Source organism: Camellia sinensis, chromosome 10 (assembly GCF_055761805.1).
Source record: "Camellia sinensis isolate YWXY chromosome 10, ASM5576180v1, whole genome shotgun sequence".
Taxonomy (NCBI): domain Eukaryota; kingdom Viridiplantae; phylum Streptophyta; class Magnoliopsida; order Ericales; family Theaceae; genus Camellia; species Camellia sinensis.
The window spans coordinates 66,342,339-66,365,601 of NC_138970.1; the positions used below are offsets into that span (position 1 = coordinate 66,342,339).

The 23,263-nt window shown below is 38.0% G+C and overlaps 1 protein-coding gene and 1 long non-coding RNA gene across 2 annotated transcripts in view; both read right to left on the reverse strand.

Moving 5' to 3' along the window:
• LOC145801154 (uncharacterized) overlaps nucleotides 1–15,121 on the reverse strand; it is a 29,422-nt gene extending 14,301 nt beyond the window's left edge. The window contains exon 1 of the long non-coding RNA XR_014342141.1: nucleotides 14,987–15,121. This is a non-coding gene — a long non-coding RNA (uncharacterized LOC145801154). The remainder of the gene's footprint in view (nucleotides 1–14,986) is intronic.
• Nucleotides 15,122–18,261: 3,140 nt separating this feature from the next.
• On the reverse strand, nucleotides 18,262–21,821 carry LOC145800455 (disease resistance protein At4g27190-like). Its single transcript, XM_082890133.1, has 2 exons — nucleotides 19,591–21,821; nucleotides 18,262–19,554 (listed from the first exon to the last, which is right to left on the reverse strand). The coding sequence occupies exons 1-2, from the start codon at nucleotides 21,076–21,078 to the stop codon at nucleotides 18,262–18,264; spliced, it is 2,781 nt and encodes a 926-aa protein (XP_082746259.1). The 5' UTR covers nucleotides 21,079–21,821.
• Nucleotides 21,822–23,263: the final 1,442 nt, after the last annotated feature.

Here is a 23,263-nt window from a genome sequence, read left to right on the forward strand (position 1 = left end):
CTGCTATTAGCACTTACCTAATTGTTTTGGACCCTCCAATTCTTACTTTTATTTATTTGTTTATTTATTTATTACAATTATACCTTGAAGTAAAATTACATTAAAAGACAACTTTTAATGAAATACTCACCCACCAAATGAAAATAATTAGAATGACACTTTATAATATTGTACACGCACCTTCATTCCCATCTATACATATTCCTTATCAATCTAAACCCTAATCGTATTCTTCTTCATCGCCATCCTAAACCCACGTATTCATCTTCAATGAAAAACATTTGAAACTACTTTATCAGTTAACGTTTTGTTCAGTAGTTTCAAATGTGTTCGGTGTTCCAAATCAGTTAACGTTACAAACAATCCTATTACAGACTCTAAGTTCATACGTTTGTGGTCGTTTTCACCATTCGTTGATAATTAGAGTAATGGAGGACGATGACAACAACTCTGATGAGGTTGACGTTGTATTGGTAAGTTTATCTAACTTGCATTTATGATTGGTTGTTTTCGATTTGGTACTAATTTGCTGACTATTAAAGTTCTGTTCAGTAATACAATGCTGAAAAAAAATATTTAGTTCAATAATATAGTGCTGAACATAAATATTTTGTTTGGCACTGGAATAACTAACGGTTCCATTTTGTAGGATTTTCCCCCTATTTCTATTTTGTCTGAGGGTTTTTCCCTCTAAAACCCCCTGTATCGAGGGTTCTGCCCCAAAATAAGGATATATATATATATATGTAATAGGGAGTTGGAAGTTACCTAAGAGAAGAAGAAATAGACTGTCAAAGAGATTTCTGACTGTGATTCTATTGTTCATGGTGACAAAGAGAAAGAGACCATCGTTTATGAGAGAATGAGAAGAGAGGGACAGTCGATTCATCTCTTAATCGTTTGTTATTCTCAATCGTTTCTCAATTGTTCATCGTTTACTGAGAGAAGAAAAAGAGGTGTGCAAAATTAGGTGGGTGTGCACTTGGGTGTGATAATATTATGAATATGAATAAAATTGGTATTAAGTGGAGTGTTCAAAAAATATTTATTAAAATTTAGAGTTTAAGGTGGGGGTTCAAAGAAATGGGTGGTCCAAAGAAATTAGGTAGGTGGTAATAGCAGCCCTCAAGATTTTTTTGTTCCTTCAAGTCCCATTAATTTTTAATAGACAAAATTACCGTTCAAACAATGGTTGTTCATCATTTCTAATTGTTTATAAAAAAGTATGGTGATGTAACATTTATTTTGATTTTCAAAACTTCAAATCATCATAATTTGTACAATGCATATTTATTTTTGATAAACTTTATGTTTTTAGAATCAACACAACAAAATCTATCAAATAAAATTAATATTAAATACAAAATTATATAAAATACAAAATTATATAAAAATTAAAATATGTTTTTTATTACAAATTTACAATTTAAACCATTTTTAATCGTAAGTTTTAACTTAACTAACAATATTTTTTTGATCTAATTTTTTCAGTTTTTTTTTTTTTCCAGGTTTAAAACTAAGAATATTCTTAGTTTAAAATTGGAAAAACTAAGTTTTAAAACTAGAAAAAAATTGAGAAATTTCCCAAAAATTGAGAATATTCTCAATTAATATTGAAAAAAAAATAGAAATTTCTCAGTTTTACTGGATAATTTCGTAAACTGAGATATGATTAGTTTTGTAAGGCTAAAAATATAATATTTTATTTTTATAAAATTTTATATTCAGTATTTGGTCTTATTTGATAAATCTCGTTGTGTAGACTCCAAAAATATAATTTTTTTTTTAATTATGATGTTTTTAAGTTTTGAAACAACAAAATAAACGTAAAATGCCACATCAACAATACCATTTGAATAATGGAAAATATCTGGTACTTTTGAGGCATGGTTACGTGATTACCAAAAGTTTTGTGTATGTGGAGAGGGTGGGGCCGCAACTTATATTGAAGCAAGAAGCATAATGCTGGGTGATTGGTAGATAACATTGTCATGTATTGCACTTGTAACACCTAATAATTTTTTATTAGCACTTAATGAATTGACGCTTCTCAATTCATTACGCCTTTAATAAGGGTAAAATAGTCATATATACATAAATATTTTGAAAATAGAACTTCGTGTGTTAAAAAAATGGTAATTCTATTTACACCTTAATTACTCTCAGTTCACACCATTATTCATAATTTTTTAATTACAACTTTATCTTTCAATTAAATATCCAAATTGCCTTCATCTCTATTCCATCCCTTCATCAACAAACCCAAAACTAACCTATTTACAGCCACCACCATTGACCAACCATCACCGATTGGCCAACTACTACCATCACGAAGTCATCTTCACCGTTATTGTCGCCACTCTCCTCCTTCTTTCATTTCCGTCGTTGCAACCATCACTACCTTCCTTTGCAACTCGTCTTCTCCGTTGCTCCGCTATCGCTGCCATTGCTGCTTCACTTTCTCAGTCCATCGCTGCCGCCATCCCGTAATCACTACCATTACAATGACCTGTCGCCATCACGCCTCTCATCATGTGGAGACCACCACCATCGCAACTTGCCTACATCTAATGACCAACCGTGCGTAGTCTATAGAGAGAGATTTGTGGAGTTGCGACAACTGTGCATTGCGGCAATGAGGGTTGCGATGATGGTGAGGTAGTGGTGGTAGGGATGAAGATAAGTGTCACGACCACAAACCGCCCCTAGTAGTTTAGTGCCGTGATGGCCAGTAATCCGAGATTACCGAAGGCCAACTTTCAAAATTCACACACAAACAAAGTATAAATATATATGGGGCTCACAAGTGCAGAAGCAATAATTTTAAAATACAAGTGGTCCATAAGAGCAGTGCGTAAGTTGCATGGAATGGCATACAACTTTACATAGTATTACAACTTGAATACAAATACAATAAAATACAAAATACATTTTACATCTTGATCAAAAGGCTTCTCCAGCCGACATGTGTAAATTACAGACATTATAAGCCGAGAAGCATAGTTTTCAAGACTGCCGACATGTATACAAGTTAAGTCGACATAACAAAAACCCAAAACAAGCTTGCGAGTCACACCTAGGCATCACCGCCTTCCTGCTCATCACCTACATATATATATAGAGAGGGTGAGCTTGGATACTCAGTGAATGGTATAAGAAATAAAGGGGTTTGCATGACTGGTATTCAAGATCTTTATCAAACAATACATAACATAATTAGTGCAAGTCAAAGGATGAACCAAGTCCATCTAGCAAATCTGTCAAGTTTCAAAAGATGCTTACTAACATCATTATAATACAAGTGATGACATCTCGGCAAACAAAACCCACGCGGTAAACCGTCAGTGGCAAGCAAGACAAAACAAGGCAAGACAAGGGAGATATCTCAATTCAATGGTGTCGTTGCATTATAGTCCCCGGACACTAAGGACTTGTGCTACTAATGCTTAGAGTCCCCTAGCACGTACGGACTTCCAAACTTTGTGCTACAATTGCTTATAGTCTCTTAGCACGTACGGACTTCCAAACTTTGTGCTACAAATGCTTATAGTCCCTTAGCACGTACGGACTTCCAAACTTCGTGCTACAAATGCTTGTAGTCCCTTAGCACGTACGGACTTCCAAACTTCGTGCTACAAATGCTTGTAGTCCCTTAGCACGTACGGACTTCCAAACTTTGTGCTACAAATGCTTATAGTCCCTTAGTACGTACGAACTTTCCAAGAATGTCATCAAAGCAAGATAATATATATATTTTCCAATTAGGAATAACCATTCATGTTTACAAATACTTTCCAAAACGAAGCAAAACAAGGCTTTTATCAAAGCATTATAACATAGCTTTATTAAAAATACCACACTTAGTTCTTCAAACGTCGGGGTCAAGGCAAGTCCAAACCCTACAAACACATGGCAAGGTCTGTTGGATGCACTTTCAAACAAGTTTCATATGCATGCAGATGATCTCGGCATTCCTCAAGACTAGGTCAAATCAAAACAAACACAGTTCTTTATCTCGGGGAAAACATGCTGGGCAACTGCCAGGTCTAGGCCGAGGTCCCACACCTCCTTGCCGAGGTGTTGCCTCGATGGCCACATTCAGCGGAATGAAGTCGGGAAAAATCTGGGTTTCCCCTTTCTTGAAGAACATGATGAACATGAAGAACATGAACATGAGGGAGATGAATGCAAGGATCGTGATTTGCTATTACAAAATCTGAGATTTCACGCTATGAGTTTAAAAACATGGACTTGGGTACCCATATTCAAGGATCTAGTGAGAACAAACACAAAAACGTGAAACTTAATGCAAACTTTCAGATCAAACAAGACCTTTCTTTCGAAAACACATGAACACCATTTTCTCTTTCTAAAACCAACTTTAAATCGATGCATGACATGCAAAATGGGTTCGATCATGCAATGCAGCTAGATGATCAATAAGAATGACAAGAGTAAATCAAGAATCTAACCTCAATACGCGAATCTAATGGTTTGATCTCTAGGAATCAAGCTCGAAGATCCACTCTCTCACTCTAAACTTCTTCTTCTTCTTCTTCTAGAGCTTCTCTCTCCTCACAAAGAAAGACATATAGCAAAATGACACATTTTTAGATCTGCTGGCTGACTTAACCTTCTACAGAGGCACGTGGCAGCGACTGGTTGGTGCTACACAGAAAGGTGGCTGAGTGACAAGACAAAACTATGACAAAGTGTGTTCAACAAGCAAGACGGCATGGGCACTTTGGCGAGTAATGATCTCGGCTAAGAACAAGACATCGGCAAGTAGGAAATAATGACCTCGGCTAGGAAGGACAACACTTGACTAAGCTGTGCCACACCTTGGCCTAGATGTGCCACACCTCGGTCTAGGTCATACCTCTCCGGGACAAGATCACTTAGGTGCAAGGGTAACATCTCGACCTAGATAATTCACACCTCGGCCTGTATGTCAAGGCGAAGGTAGAGGTCAAACAAAGTGGTTCCAAGGAGGTTCTAGACTGAAGACACCCTCAGCTAAACTCACACCAAGCAGGGTACAAAACATGCTGTAACACTTAAACGAACAAGGACAAGACTCGAAATGCAAGTTTACAAGACAGAAACACATGAATGCATATGAGTATGGCTAGGATAGTGTGAGGGTTATTACATCCTACCCTCCTTAAAGAAGTTTGGTCCCCAAACTTGAGTTACCTTGGTTCGAGAATAACTCCGGGTATCGGACTTTCATTTCTTCTTCCATTTCCCACGTAGCATCCTTGCCGTAATGCTCTTTCCACTCAATCTTCACCATCGGTATTGCCTTATTTCTCAATTGTCTCACTTGTCTATCGATGATGCGTATCGGCTCTTCTTCATAGCTTAGGCCTTCATCAACCACAATCCCGAAATGATCGATCACGTGTAGTGGATCCCGTATATACTTTCTCAACATCGAGATATGAAACACATTATGAACTTGACTTAATCTCGGTGGTAAAGCAAGTCTGTAGGCAACCGGGTTAACTTTCTCAAGAATTTCAAACGGTCCAATGTAACGGGGTGCCAATTTACCCTTCTTCCCAAATCTTGAAACTCCTTTCATCAGCGAGGTTTTCAAGAACACATGATCCCCTACTTCGAATTCTAACTCTTTCCTTCTCTGGTCGGCGCAACTCTTTTGTCGGCTCTGGGCGGTTCTGATTCTCTGTTGGATAAGCTTAATCTTTTCAATTGTCCTTTGAACTAAATCCGGGCCGATCAAAGCTTTATCTCCTACTTCGGTCCAACATATCGGCGATCTGCACTTTCTCCTATACAAGGCTTCATACGGCGCCATGCCAATGCTAGCTTGGTAGCTGTTGTTGTAAGCGAACTCTACTAATGGCAAATGCACTTCCCAGCTTCCCTTGAAGTCCAATACACACAGTCTAAGCATATCTTCAAGTGTTTGAATTGTTCTCTCTGTTTGGCCATCGGTCTGCGGATGAAAAGCTATACTAAACCTCAATTCGGTCCCCAAAGCCCTTTGTAAACTCTGCCAAAATCTAGAAACAAATTTTGGATCTCGGTCTGACACGATGGACATCGGCACACCATGAAGTCTAATGATCTCATTCATATACAACACAGCAAGTCGATCGGCACTGAACAAAGTCCTAACTGGCAAGAAATGCGCTGACTTAGTTAACCTGTCGATTATAACCCAAATCAAATCCATCCCTTTCTGTGTCTTCGACAACCCAGTCACGAAGTCCATGGAGATGTCTTCCCATTTCCACTCAGGAATCGGCAAAGGTTGGAGAAGTCCTGCCGGCCTCTGATGTTCTGCTTTCACTTGTTGGCAATACAAGCACTGAGACACGAACTCGGCTATCTCTCTTTTCATATTCGTCCACCAAACGATCTGTTTTACATTTTGATACATCTTGGTGTTCCCTGGATGAACTGCAAATCTGGATCCATGAGAGTCTTGCAAAATCCTTCTTTTCAATTCTGGGACGTCGGCCACGCACAATCTTCTTTCAAACTTAAGCACTCCATTCTCAAGGGTGTAACCCGACTTCGGCTTGGTGGTAATCTCGTCGGCTACTTTCTTTAGGAATCCATCCTCCATTTGCCTTGTCTTTACTTCCCCAATAGTAGTCTACTCCATTGAAATCACGGCTAGGCATGCCAAACCTCCCATTGACTTTCTACTCAACGCGTCGGCTACTGAGTTTGCTTTACCTAGGTGATACTGAATCTGCATGTCGTAATCTTTCAATAATTCAAGCCATTTCCTCTGCCTCAAATTCAGTTCCTTTTGGGTGAACAAATACTTCAAACTCTTATGATCTGTAAAAACTTGGCAAGAGGCTCCATACAAGTAGTGGCGCCAAATCTTCAAAGCAAACACCACGGCTGCTAGCTCTAGATCATGGGTTGGATAGTTCTTTTCATGAAGCTTCAACTGACGAGATGCATATGCTATGACTCTGCCCCCTTGCATTAATACACAACCCAAACCCCCTTATGTGAAGCATCGCTGAAGATCTGAAATTCCTCATTACCCGACGGGAGTACAAGAACTGGTGCCGTAACTAATCTCGTCTTCAACTCTTGGAAGGTTGATTCTCTATCATCGGTCCATTCATATGTTGTTCCTTTCTTAGTTAGTTGTGTCAATGGTACTGCTATCCTTGAGAAGTCCTTTACAAACTTTCTGTAATAACCTGCCAAGCCCAGAAAACTACGAACCTCGGACACGTTGGTCGGCGTCGGCCAATTCACAATGGCCTCAATCTTACTCGGATCAACTGATATACCCTCTTCATTAATCACATGTCCTAAAAATGAGATGTTGGAAAGCCAAAATTCACACTTACTCAACTTGGCGTACAGCTTCTTGTCTCTCAAGATTTGCAGGGCAAGCCTCAGATGATTCTCGTGCTCAATTGTACTCATGGAATAGATTAGTATGTCGTCAATAAAAACAACTACGAACTCATCTAGATACGGCTTAAAGACTCTGTTCATCAAGTCCATGAACGCTGCAGGAGCATTGGTCACTCCGAAAGGCATTACCAAAAATTCGTAGTGGCCGTACCTTGTCCGAAAAGCAGTCTTCTCAATGTCCTCGACTTTAACTTTCAGCTGGTGGTAGCCCGACCTAAGGTCAATCTTGGAAAAGACTCGTGCCCCTTGTAATTGATCAAGTAAGTCGTCAATCCTAGGCAATGGGTACTTGTTCTTGATGGTTACCTTATTAAGTTCTCTGTAATCAATGCAAAGGCGAAGGGTGCCATCCTTTTTCTTAACAAATAAAACGAGTGCTCCCCACGGTGAAGTGCTCGGCCTAATGAATCCCTTATCCAACAACTCTTGTAACTGTAGTTTCAGTTCTCTAAGTTCAGCGGGGGCCATCCTATAGGGTGTTTTGGAGATAGGTTGCGTTCCCGACATGAGGTCCACGGTAAACTCTTTCTCTATCGACTAGGTGGCCAGACAACTCATTTGGAAAGACATCGGGAAATTCCTTAACAACTGGTATGTCGGCTAACTCAACACTTCCATCCAAATCCCTTAGTATACTGCACAAATAACCCTGACACCCTTTTTGGATCAACTTATAGGCTTTCATGGATGAGATTAAGTAGGGTGGGGGCACTACTCCCTTACCCTGGAAAAAGACCTCGGTTTTGTTTGGGGTCTTCAATGTAACGCTCTTAGTAACACAATTAATGGATGCATGATGCGCTACTAACCAATCCATTCCCAATATGACATCAAAGTGAGTCATGCTAAATGGCATCAAATCAGCTAATAATTCTACATCCTCAATCATCACAACACACGCCCTATATATGGATGCAATAATTATAGTTCCCCCAGATGGAGTAGATACAGATAGCACATAATCGAGGGGTTCTAACGGTCTATTCAACTTCTCAGCAAACTTAACAGATACAAATGAATGTGTAGAGCCCGAATCAATCAAGACGTATGCAACTTGAAAGCAAATTGAGAGTGTACCTGACACTAACGTTTCAGCATTCTGGGTGTCTCCTGGCACTAAAGCAAAAACTTTGCCCTGTCTCATCTGTGTCCTTCCAACGTTGCTTCCTTGTGCAGAGCCTGAGGTGCTCCCATTTTTCTTACCATCACCAGCTCTTGCCTTTGGACAGTCCTTCACGCGGTGGCCTATCTCGCCACATTCAAAGCAGGCTCTTGTCGCCCAACGACAAACCCCTAGATGCGGCTTCCCACAACTCGCACACGTCGGCTTAGCATTTCCATCCCGATCTGAGTTGCTGGAACTGCCCATATTCGCCTTCTTCTTGGCATTAAACGGCATCCGACGACCTTCATAGTTCTGTCTCTTCTTCTGACTCTCTTGAACTTTGATATCGGTTTAAGTTAGCTTCCGCCAAGATGGCCTTGTCTAACACCTCGGCGTAAGTCGGCATATTGAGCATGTTGACCCGATCCTGAATTGGTCCACGTAGTCCACTTTCAAACTTCCTGGCCTTCCTATACTCATCACTGACCATATGAGGCGCATATCTCGCCAATTCGGTGAAGGCACGGTCGTACTCTGCCACTGTTCTGCTGCCTTGTGTCAGAGTTTGGATCTTTGTGGTCTTGCGATCTTGAACGCTAAGCGGAAAATGCTTGTTGTAAAACAGTTCTAAAAATCTGGCCCAAGTTAAACCAGGATTAGCCTCCCAGATCATCATCCACCACCTTCGAGCGTCGTCGTCTAACGTGAATGCTGCTAATGTTACCTTCTGAGTGTCGGTGCTAGGAAAGATCTCGAACAGCTTTTCCATTTCCAAAACCCATGCCTCGGCCTTCATCGGCTCTATGCCCCCCGCGAATCTCGGTGGGTTCATCTTCTTGAACTCTTTAATCAAAGTCATCGTCCCTTCCCCATACAAGGCTGGCTGTGGAGGCACTTGGGGCACTAGAAGAGGTGGAGCTGCATGTCAGCCATCCGTCTGTTCGGCCGGGGTAGATGTAGCACTTGCATTCTGTTGCCTCATCTGCCTCAACTCACGAGTTAAACCTTCAACTAGTCTCTCTAGTCTTTCCAATCTATCCTCTGGTTGATCTCGGCCAACTGATGGTCTACCTCTCCTCATGATGCTATGAGTAGGCAAAATGCAACCTTAAAACAAACTGAACCAAGAACCATGTATGCAAATAACAAATGGTTATGCCGAGATGATGCACACCTTGTCAAGTAACAAGCAATATGATGCAATCCTAAAATTATTCTAAGGGACATCCTATGCTCTTTAGGACTCAACGTGTGTGAATAACGTACTATAAGGAATGCGTGCTCTGATACCAATCTGTCACGACCCCAAACCGCCTCTAGTAGTTTAGTGCCGTGATGGCCAGTAATCTGAGATTACCGAAGGCCAACTTTCAAAATTCATACACAAACAAAGTATAAATATATATGGGGCTCACAAGTGCGGAAGCAATAATTTTAAAATACAAATGGTCCATAAGAGCAGTGCGTAAATTACATGGAATGGCATACAACTTTACATAGTATTACAACTTGAATACAAATACAATAAAATACAAAATACATTTTACATCTTGATCAAAAGGCTTCTCCAGTCGACATGTGTAAATTACAGACATTATAAGCCGAGAAGCATAGTTTTCAAGACTGCCGACATGTATACAAGTTAAGTCGACATAGCAAAAACCCAAACAAGCTTGCGAGTCACACCTAGGCGTCACCGCCTTCCTGCTCATCACCTACATATATATATAGAGAGGGTGAGCTTGGATACTCAGTGAATGGTATAAGAAATAAAGGGGTTTGCATGACTGGTATTCAAGATCTTTATCAAATAATACATAACATAATTAGTGCAAGTCAAAGGATGAACCAAGTCCATCTAGCAAATCTGTCAAGTTTCAAAAGATGCTTACTAACATCATTATAATACAAGTGATGACATCTCGGCAAACAAAACCCACGCGGTAAACCGTCAGTGGCAAGCAAGACAAAACAAGGCAAGACAAGGGAGATATCTCAATTCAATGGTGTCGTTGCATTATAGTCCCCGGACACTAAGGACTTGTGCTACTAATGCTTAAAGTCCCCTAGCACGTACGGACTTCCAAACTTTGTGCTACAATTGCTTATAGTCTCTTAGCACGTACGGACTTCCAAACTTTGTGCTACAAATGCTTATAGTCCCTTAGCACGTACGAACTTTCCAAGAATGCCATCAAAGCAAGATAATATATATATTTTCCAATTAGGAATAACCATTCATGCTTATAAATACTTTCCAAAACGAAGCAAAACAAGGCTTTTATCAAAGCATTATAACATAGCTTTATTAAAAATACCACTCACTTAGTTCTTCAAACGTCGAGGTCAAGGCAAGTCCAAACCCTACAAACACATGGCAAGGTCTATTGGATGCACTTTCAAACAAGTTTCATATGCATGCAGATGATCTCGGCATTCCTCAAGACTAGGTCAAATCAAAACAAACACAGTTCTTTATCTCGGGGAAAACATGCTGGGCAACTGCCAGGTCTAGGCCGAGGTCCCATACCTCCTTGCCGAGGTGTTGCCTCGATGGCCACATTCAGCGGAATGAAGTCGGGAAAAATCTAGGTTTCCCCTTTCTTGAAGAGCATGATGAACATGAAGAACATGAACACGAGGGAGATGAATGCAATGATCGTGATTTGCTATTACAAAATCTGAGATTTCATGCTATGAGTTTAAAAACATGGACCTGGGTACCTATATTCAAGGATCTATTGAGAACGAACACAAAAACATGAAACTTAATGCAAACTTTCAGATCAAACAAGACCTTTCTTTCGAAAACACATGAACACCATTTTCTCTTTCTAAAACCAACTTTAAATCGATGCACGACATGCAAAACGGGTTCGATCATGCAATGCAGCTAGATGATCAATAAGAATGACAAGAGTAAATCAAGAATCTAACCTCAATATGCGAATCTAATGGTTTGATCTCTAGGAATCAAGCTCGAAGACCCACTCTCTCACTCTAAACTTCTTCTTCTTCTTCTAGAGCTTCTCTCTCCTCACAAACAAAGACATATAGCAAAATGATACATTTTTAGATCTGCTGGCTGACTTAACCTTCTACAGAGGCACGTGGCAGCGGCTGGTTGGTGCTACACAGAAAGGTGGCTGAGTGACAAGACAAAACTATGACAAAGTGTGTTCAACAAGCAAGACGGCATGGGCACTCTGGCGAGTAATGATCTCGGCTAAGAACAAGACATCGGCAAGTAGGAAATACTGACATCGGCTAGGAAGGACAACACTTGACTAAGCTGTGCCACACCCTAGCCTAGATGTGCCACACCTCGGTCTAGGTCATACCTCTCCGGGACAAGATCACTTAGGTGCAAGGGTAACATCTCGACCTAGATAATTCACACCTCGGCCTGTATGTCAAGGCGAAGGTAGAGGTCAAACAAAGTGGTTCCAAGGAAATTCTAGACTGAAGACACCCTCAGCTAAACTCACACCAAGCAGGGTACAAAACATGCTGTAACACTTAAACGAACAAGGACAAGACTCGAAATGCAAGTTTACAAGACAAAAACACATGAATGCATATGAGTATGGCTAGGATAGTGTGAGGGTTATTACAATAAGGGTTGCGACGAGAAAGGGAGAGGGGTAGAGGTCGGTGGCTAATGGCTAGTAATGGACAAGGTTTTGGGTTAGGGTTAGGGTCGAAGATGATGAGAATAATTTGGTATTATTTAAAAATTAGTGGTGTGTATTGAGACAAAATTAAAAGCTTCAATTTCTGTGGGGTGAAGTAAGCAAGTGGTGTATACTGAAAGGATTTGTGGTGTGTAAATAGAATCACCCTAAAAAAAAGGAAGGAGGACTTAATGGAATATCAACCTTATCAATAAGACTTTTAGATGATTAACCTTACAAAATAACACTGTAAAACTAATCATTTCAAAAGTTCTTCCCAAGAATTCTAAGTAAAACAAAAACCTTATAAGTTATAAAAATCTCTTTGGAATTGCTACTCAGACGAGTCTAGATCTTCTATAGTGTTTTTCCTTGTAGTGTTTGTGTAGTGCACCAAAATGACGTCGTTTTGGTGCGTGCACAAAAAAAAATAAAAATAAAAAAATGAAACGAAACGAAACGTAGAAGAGAAGAAAAGGCCAAAGAGAAGAAGACCCACAGTGTAAACAGAGCACTTCTTTACATTCCTTTCTCACAATCGACCTCCATGACCACCTCTGGCAATCACCCATTATTTCCCATCTCCTCCCCTCCCTCTCTCTTCTCAAAATCTGCCATTAACATCTCTAGCGACCCCCCACCTACAAGATCCACCTCATCTTCCCATTGCAACCCCACCCCTACCAATTCTTCCTCCATCTCAACTCCAATGAGCCTCTCTAACCCATTCATACCCTCACTCGCCCATTCCCAGCCGTCATTGCCGCCGCAAGCTCTCTCTATGTCTATCTCTATTTCGATCTTGCCAGCGCTGGTGTTAGCGGGGGTAGTAGGGTGGTCAAATAGTAGAGGGGTAGTATCGGTCAAGCGCGCCTATAGGTCTTTTCTTTGGCGCTTTTTATGTTTTGCTCTTGCATTTCGTTTCAAAATTATTTTCTTGGGGATGTGCAACAAAACGACGTTAGTTTAGTTTTGCATGTGGCATTTATCCGTGCAAAATTCTAATGTTGAATGATAGCGAGACCACATTGCAACAAAATTGAAAATATAAGGTTTAAATTGAAACTACAGTGACTAAATTGACATTTCGTTTAAACTATAGGGACTAATGGTTGTTTCTTAACCTCAAAACCTTTTTAAATTCTAGGGATAATAACAAAATAAAAAAAAAACCCCCTCCAATGTTTGACCCTTGCAACAATATAAACTTTGAGTTTTCAATTTTATCAATTTAAACCTTAATCTTTTAATTTGTTTTTAATCTAAATCATTTGTCTACTTTTTTAACTAAAATTGACCCCCTCAAAAAAGTACTTTAGTTATTATGTAGGTATACATAAAATATCTAAAATACCCATTTTCATTGAGTTTAATGACTAATAGACCCATTTTTCTATTGATTTTACTTAACAAAAATAGGCAAATTGACTGAGATTGAAAACAAATAAAAAATTCAGGTTTTAAATTGACAAAATTAAAACTTATGGTTTATTTTCTTACAAGGGTCAATTTTTTTTTGATTTATTTTTGTGTGTGTGTAATTTCCCCTAAATTCTTCCATCCAAAATACAATTTTAGTATTTTTAAATAAGAGGACTTACATGTAAGTCCTAATATGTAAACTTATTGTCCAATATGTCCTATGAGAATTAATGGCGTTTTTTTATCAAACACTATTAAAAAACGTCACTGGTTGTTAATTTTCAGTGACAGTTTGAAAATTTTGTCACAAAAAATTGTCATGATTGTACTTATTGTCCAATATGTCCTATGAGAATTAATGGTACATTTCATCAAACACTATTAAAAAACGTCACTGGCTATTAATTTTCAGCGACAGTTTGACAAAATTGTCACAAAAAATGTCATAATTATAAGTTTTAATGACAGTTGAAAAAAATTATCACAAAAAAAGTCACTAATTTTCAACTTTCAACGACAGTTTGAAAAAATCGTCACAGAAAATGTCACTAATTGTAAGTTTTAATGATAATTTTTTAAAAACTGTAACAAAAAAAGTCACTAATTGTTAATTTTTAGTGACGTACAAAAAATCGTTACAAAAAATTATTTTTAGCAACGATTTTACTAGGATTTGATGGGAATTAAGTCAAACTATTAAGACTTATTGGTAATTTACCCTTCAAATAACTTGGTCAAAGTTCGCAAAATTACAGTTCAATTCATATTAGTTTAGCTAAATTTTTAGTCAAAAGAAATAGGGCAAATTATACATGTAGTCTCTATACTTGCCTCTCATGTCAATTTGGTTTCAGTAATATTAATTTTGCCCTTTAATTTTTCAAATTGTGTCAATCTAGTCCAAGTGATAATAGCCGTTAAAAAATTGAATAAAAATCAAAGGCAAAATGATCTATTAAAAAGGGAATGAATCATTTGAAATTGGAATCCTTCAATAACTTTGAAGGGAATTAAAAAACCATTTTGTCCCTTAATTGATACCATGTGCAAAATTGAAAGGTAAAATTGTTGCAATTAAAATTATAAGAACCAAATTGATATAAACAAACTACAAGAATTAACAATAATTTGTCTAAAGAAATACAACAAATAAAAACGGAATTTGGTTCCTAAATACTAATTAATATCAAGTGTAGTTTGCCGTTCTTATTTTTGCATCCAACAACATATTCCATCCAAAATATGTTGTGTTCTCATTATAGCCCAAAAGGTCAAATGAAAATAGCAAAATAATAAATAAAATCTAGGGATGCCCCACAGCAATGAAGCTTAAATAAATAAATAAGCTTAAGTCAAAGAAGCATACCTTATTGAAGAGAGGTTGAATAGTATTGTAATTGCTATCCAAAGTATTGCAAAAACTATTGAGCTTTGGTATCCACTAGAGGTCCAGCTGGTTCAATTGCGGCATCTCAATTCCATTTATAGCCTTGCAGATAGCAGTAAATTGACCCATACCAATCCATGCATTTTCAAAAGGTGAGCAAGTTGAGTTGGGAGGGGTAGATGGTAAAAATTGGTGGTGGGTCAGTTGCCCTACAGGTTACAATTTGTCATCCCGCCAACAAACCAATCCAACCTGCCTATATATATAGGCAAATTCCCTTTCACTCGCCCACATACATGGAATAAATTGTTCTAAATAATAATTCCCTTGCAGTACTAAAGAATCCCTATAGATTCCTTGACAAAGAAAGTTATCGTTACAGCATCCAAAAAAGTCTGCTGCCATATCGTAGGCTAATGAGGTTCCTCTAATTCAGTAATAAACATTAGGTGTAACAATGATACCACGTGACTATATTACCAACCAATGAGCAATCTTAATATGTGGTTGAGAGCACTACCTGGTTGGGTTAGCGGGAGATGAGATGTCTACTTAATCCTATTTGCAGTATTTTTTTGGCCGGTGACACCACATAGGATGGTGTTACTGTTACACTCAATATTTACTTTACTCCTAATTCAGGCAGGTGTAGACTTTTGTTTGTAAGTGTTGACGAGAACAGAGGACAGGAAAATACCTTAATGAACTTGTCCCAGACTTCATCCTCAGCCATGATCGTGCCTGTGGTTTCATCCCATTTGAAATCACTTTGATCAAGAAGCAACTTTACAATACTATACTGTCTCCTTAATACAGCGTATCGGTTCTTCAGCTGCTCTTTATCCCATTTAAGACCAGTTTTCTTTTGGAAGTCATCACTTGTACACTTCCATGCTTTCTTGCCAAAAGAATGGTTTTGTCTATTCCCCTTGTGAATCTGGTCAACCATCAAGTCCACTAGTATCTTAGTCAGGGGTGCTGTCCACTTGGCCCTTGACTGTTGTTCTGGCTATTGCCTGGGTGGTGGCCTCCTCGACCGGGTAGACCGGCTAGCCATCTGTGTGTTCACCACAAAAATTGATAAGGAAAGAAATGCAAAACCCATAATAACCATCAAACAAGAAAGAATTTGAAAGGACATAAAAACTGACTAATGAAGAATGAGCAGCGTCACCAAAATTCCAAAATCATTATAATGGCCTTTAACTTAAAAATGTAAATAGTGAGCAGACTTGTGGATATTAAAAAGAAAACAAAGTTCCAATCTAACCTCCCTCAGAGGTCTAAAGAAAAACTTGCTTAAAACATTGCTGTAATCACCAAGCAGATTATTCTAACTATATCTGGCTGTTTGCGTTGACATGAGAGTAAGTAAGAATTCAATAGTTCAAGAGAAGAGTTGCAGCATATTAAAAGGGAAAATTATCAATTTTATTTGGGATTGTTTAACTCTACTCCTTCCCCGCCCCCCCCCCCCCCCCCCCCCCCCCCCTCCTCTTCCATTAAAATTGTAGTTTGCTATTTCATAAATGTTAACAATTCACAGCCCAAAGGAGCCTCATTAGATCCCCAAAACTCTACTTATCACAACCCTATACCCAAAAAAAAAAAAAAAAAACTACTTTTGGCCATAATTCAACACCTAAAGTCCTGAAATACTTACTGGTTGGCATCTCTACCAACCCTAGTTCTAAAATTCCGACAACCTCCTTTAAAAGTAGAAAAATCCCATACTCATTCTTTATACCCACCACAAAACTAACCATTCCGAGTTTTAAAGTGCCTCCTTTTATCAGTTCTCTTGTCACACATAATGATTGATTATCAACACAAGACACAAGTCCATTTTGTACCCCAGAGCAAGGGTGATTTCAAAAATTATGTTTCATCAACAAAATGCTAGAAACTAGCCCAAGATTGCTTGGAGTGTTTAGACAAAAATAAATATTAACATTCAACAAATAAATAAATAAATAAAAATTCCACAGTAAAAATGTATTTGTGATCAAAGCCCTAAAAATTCATGAAACGTTCTGAGAGCCAAACATGAACAATGATTATGTAACCTTATAACAGAATAAAAAACCCTAAACTTGCATAGATCATTATGATCAACAAGAGCATTGGTGTTTGGAATGAATCAAGAAACAATCAAATTACCTCTGAGAGAGAAGCGCTTAACTCTCTGTAGAATCCTGGTCGGTGTCTCCGTAAGCCATTGACAAGATTATTTATGGGAACAGCTTCACTGCTTCTTCTCTCACCCCCAACGTCTCGGCTCCTCCTCTTCTCTTCGTTTCGAGTTTTTTCCATTCAAGACTTCATATTCGCTCACCTGCCCCTAAATTCTACACTAATTTAAACTTCTCATTCCTTAAATTTTATATTTTCGTTTTTTACCCTCTTTTGAAGATTTTGTTTCAAAGACACCCCTGCAAGTGAGGATGTTGGTTAGGCTTCTTTTCAAAAATGAGATTTGAACTCTAATCTTATTAAATCATTCCTGTAAAAATTAATTTGATTACATTAGCAATATATTTGTCCAATGACATCTATGATTTCAAAAAAACATTAGTCCATCCTATCTACAAAAAAAAAAATAATAATAAATAAATAAAAATGCATTTCTTATTCTTTAAGGCAAATATAATTTAATCATGTAATTATTAATATCTAAATAATTTATTTAGCTAGCCTTGCACGAAATTAATAGTTCGGATTACTGAGATTGGCCACGACACTCTCAACTAGACCAGTTAGCCAATTAATATACTTGAAGAAAGCCAATTCCTGTACTAGGATATGAATAATAATTAGAGCAAACCTTACTTTACCCTCTATGGTTTAAGCCACGTGTGGATTACCCCATTGACTTTCGAATATCACCACATAACCCCCTGTGGTTGATCAAGTAACGTTCACCATTAGTTTTTCTGTGTATTCTAACCGGCTGTGCAGTGCACGTGAGCGTGGTGCAAGTGGGCATGAACTGACGATGTTCCCTCACAATGAAAAGACCAAAATGCCTTTATCTTCATCATCAATTTCCAAAGAATACCCTCATATTATTTTCTTCATCATCAGATCTGGAAATGTAATGATTTTGATTTTGTTCTAGGGCTGGTATTAAAAAATAAAAATAGAATGATTTTTATTTTGATTTCAAAATCATCACATATTTTCGTTAATGGTTTTGATTTTGATTTTCTTTATCTTCATCATCCTCTCTTGTGATGCTTTTATCTTTATATTCATCAAATAAAGAAATCATAAAATTTAGGAAACACAATTTTATTTGTTGTTTCTGTTGTTGATGCTATCTCATTTTGATCTCCTTCTTCTTCACTCGAAATAAGTACTTCCATCTTACGACAATGAAATACACCAATATCCTGTAGTTGCATCAGATCTCTGGCTATGGATAATGAGAACACGCTTTCCAGTTCATCACAATTACTCAATGTTAGAGAAGTGAGGTTGCGGAGCCGTACAAGTTGAGTAGGACCCTTCCACAAATGTGTCAATGCGGGCAAGTCTCGCAGTTCCAGCTCTGTCAACGCACTGAAGGCCTCCTCTGGTAGTTGGCCATGACAAATCTTTTTCAATTTTTCTAAATTTTCAAGATGTAGCAACTGTAACACAGGGAAGGCTATTTGCGGAACTGGAACCCCATCTGCTGTTTCAATGACATATTCCAGATCCTGACAATCTTCCAAGAGCAATTGTGTTAATTTTTTGAAACCATCTTTGTCTAAATCATAGCCACCAACATTCTTCACACCTACTACTCGTCTTAGGTCTAAAATTTTAGTGATCTTGAGAAGATTCTTGAACTCACTCTCCATAAGATCGCTCTCGTGAAGATCCCAGAGATACAACTGGTTTTGTAATTGAGAATATGTAAAGGATATATTGCCAAAGGCTATATTGAATGCTTTTAGATTCGTAAGGACCAAGTCACTTGGCCAGTATGCAAAATGTCGCAGGTGAATGACCAATGTCGTAAAATTAGACAACCCACACAGCTCAGTGAAAGTTGCTTTAGTTTCTTCTATCCCGTGTTCATCATTAAAGCTAGACCCAAGATACAACTCTTCTAGCTTTGATAAGCTCGACAAAACACCTGGGCAAATCCTTTTCACACCACATTGTAACAAATCCAGTAGCTTCAAGTGACAAAGCCGACCTATTTCTTTTGGCAACTCCTCAATTTTGGTGCCTTCAAAACTCAAAATTTCTAGATTCTCTAATGCTCCTATTACAGATATATCATTGATCAGTCCGCATTTGTATAGTGACAAGCTTCGGAGGTTGGTCAACCATCGCAGGGATGTCGGCAGTGATCCTTCTATGTACACATTCAACATGCTTAAAGCTTTGAGTTCCTTCATCCCTCCGTAGAAACTATCTGGGAGATTTGGTAGATTTGATGCATGATTGTCCTCTAGCCGTAAAAGATAGAGTTTTGGAAACTCTAGATTATCAGGCAGCTTGCTCGTACCAGTGCATCGCAATGAAATTACAGCGTAATTTTTGTGTCGTTCTTTCTACGGCCATTCTTTCAATGCTTGGTCACATCTTGCCATAAATGAATGCTCCTCCCTAGATGCTATTGATGTAGCAACATCACGAATTATATCATGCATTTTAACACAACCGTCTCGTCCACCATCCATCAATAGATAGCCTTTTTTTAAGTCATCGACAAAGGCATGTACTCTGTCTCTTGTTTCGGCAACGCTATCAATGGCCTCAAACAACTCTATTCCAACACCACATCTAACGGGATCTTCAATTGGAATATTAAAATCTTCAGCATATAAGGAGCAGAGCAAAAAGCATTCCTTAATTTCTCTACTTCCTAAGAAGTCGTAACTTAACTCCAGAGATTTAAACACCTTTTCTTCTACTCCCCTGATGTTTTTTACCATGGACTTGCGTAACTGTAGAAGGGCTGAATTCCATGAATGCCTATCTTTATCTTTGAGTGCCCTCACAACTGTAACAATAGCAATCGGCAAACATTCACATTCATCCGCAACTTTCTTCTGTGTGATATACAAATCAGTACTTGTGTGACTTGTGTCATTGGAAATTCCAGCCATCTCCTCGAAGAGATTCCATGCTTCTTCTTCAGTTAAGACGTCAAGTGTAAATTTCTTTTGAGCATTCATATCGTTGGATACATTATCAAATCTGGAAGTAAGCAAAATTTTGCAGCCTCCATGACCATCTCCAAATGGAATTCCTATGTCATTCAGTTCGAGACGATCCCAAACATCGTCCAATATGACAAGGATTCTCTTGGTGCCCCTTAGTCTTTCAAGCAGTCGATCTGCTCTTCCACGTTCAGTCTCCTCCATAAATTCCAAACCCAATTTATCTCCAATTTCACCTTGAATCCTCCTTTCATTAGGACTTTGGGACACGACAGCCATCACAACCTTATCGAACAATTTCTCTTCTTTTGCTCTTTTGGCAACTTCTTTCACCATTGTTGTCTTACCAACACCTCCCATCCCGCATATCGCAATCATGTGGAATGTATCATCCTTCAGTGCCTCCATGACATCTTTCGTAATCAATCTTCTAGATTCAAAAACCTTAATACCTTCAGTGGATGTGGATTCTATCCCTGGTGGAGGCTCATTGTAGGCCACTTCCGTCAGTTTCCTTTCTTCGTGCAACTTAGCCACGTCTTTTGCCTTGTTGGTTGCTTTCTTACCGAGCGAGTAACGTAACTTCAGGTTTGGACACCACCCATATAGACACCCTTTGTTCGCTTCAACTTCATCTTTTAGAATTTCTCTGGCCTCTTCGCTGCATTTATTAACCCTTCCCAGCCATCCCTTTACATCAGGTCCTGTAACTTTTACATTTCTTTCTGCTTCATCAACTGATAGCTGCATTGCACTTCTTTTCTCATCCAACTTCTCGACTTCTTCTTTCAGATTCATGATCTCGCTTTTATAGGAAAATAGATAACCGAAATGACGGCCAGCTGGAGCCATTAGAAATTCTCCAATCTTGCCTACAATCGGGCCAACAAAGCCGAGTAAACCAGTAGCCATTTCTCACTTCTATTTCAGTTGTGTACCTCTCTCTCTGTTTCAAACCAGTAGCCAACTGAGTGAAAATAGAGAGGCAGAGGAAGAAATTACAAAGATTTCTACAACCAAAAGAAGATATGAAGATATGAAAGGAAAGTGAAATGAGAATCTGAAAGGAAAGTGATATGAAGATATGAAAGGAAAGAGAAATGAAGATATGAAAGTGAAGATATGAAAGAAAAGTGAAAGGAAAGTGATATGAAGATATGAACCAAAAGAACGGATCTAAAGTTTCTTTTTTTTTTTTTTTCTTCTTTTTTGAAGTAAAGTGAAATGAGAAAACAGGGAATTTTTGGTAATTGTTCAACATAGAGTTAATAAAATAGAGTTGCAGAGGAGAAGATTACAAAGTTTCCTAAAATCAAAAGAGAATACAGGGATTTTTTTTCTGGTAAGCAACAGTGGAACACAGAGATTTATAATAAAACTGAAGACAGAAAGTAAAATTATAGTTGAGATTTAAACAGAGAAAAAAATAATAGAATTGAAGTGGAAGTGGAAGTGGAAGTGGAAGTGAAGAAAAGCCTTGAAAACTTTCCAGAGCGTCTTAGAGATGAAACATGCACAGCCTTAACAACTCAGTCGACGGTGAAGAGAAAAGCTTTTCACCAAAGACAAACAAGACCATTAATATCCATCAAAGAGAAACAATCAAAGGGGTTTTGGAGGAGAGTTTGAGGAGGAGCGAGCAATAATTTTGAGATCAGTACTATACCTGCACCATCTGATGCTCTTACATCTAAAATTAATTTTTCATTGACTGCTTGTGTCTTGGTCTTTTCACTCTGTCCTTTCTGAAATTAATAATGCTTACATGTATATATCGATATATTAATTAGGGAAAGTCTATAGTACATTTTGTTTAAAAAATGTATGGTACATAGAAAATCAATGGTTCAGATTGAGCCACATCATTAAAAGTGACCTGGTAAGCAGGTCACTTTTTATAGTTATGAGCCAAAATCATATTTGTTCATAACTAGAACCAAATTAACCATAACTTAGTTATGAGCTCTCATCACATATCTCATAACCACATCTCATAACCAATACCATTTTGTTGATAACCAATATCATATATTTCATAACTACAATCACATATCTCATAACTACATCTCATAACCAATATCTTTTAGCTCATAATCACACCATTTTGATCATAACCAATATCACATATCTCATAACATTAATCACATATCTCATAACTACTACCCATATAACTCATAACCACATCTTATAACCAATCCCCCCTTTGACTAATAACCAACATTACATATCTCATAATCAACACCCTTTTGCTCATAACCACATCACTTTGATCATAACCAATATCACATATCTTATAACTAATAATCACATATCTCATAACCAAACACTGTTTTGACTCATAACTACACCACTTTGCTCATAACCAAAATCACATATCTCATAAACAACAATCATATATCTCATAACCATTACCCACATATCTCATAACCAACACTCTTTGGCTCATAACTAACATCACATATATCATAACCACTAATCACATATCTCATAACACCCTTTGGCTCATAGTCACACCACTTTGATCATAATTAACATCACATATCTCATAACCAGCACCATTTTGTTGATAACCAATATCATATATTTCATAACTACAATCACATATCTCATAACTACATCTCATAACCAATATCCTTTAGCTCATAATCACACCACTTTGATCATAACCAATATCACATATCTCATAACATTAATCACATATCTCATAACTACTACCCATACAACTCATAACCACATCTTATAACCAATCCCCCTTTGACTCATAACCAACATTACATATCTCATAATCAACACCCTTTTGCTCATAACCACATCACTTTGATCATAACCAATATCACATATCTTATAACTAATAATCACATATCTCATAACCAAACACTCTTTTGACTCGTAACTACACCACTTTGCTCATAACCAAAATCACATATCTCATAAACAACAATAATATATCTCATAACCATTACCCACATATCTCATAACCAACACTCTTTGGCTCATAACTAACATTACATATATCATAACCACTAATCACATATCTCATAACACCCTTTGGCTCATAGTCACACCACTTTGATCATAATTAACATCACATATCTCA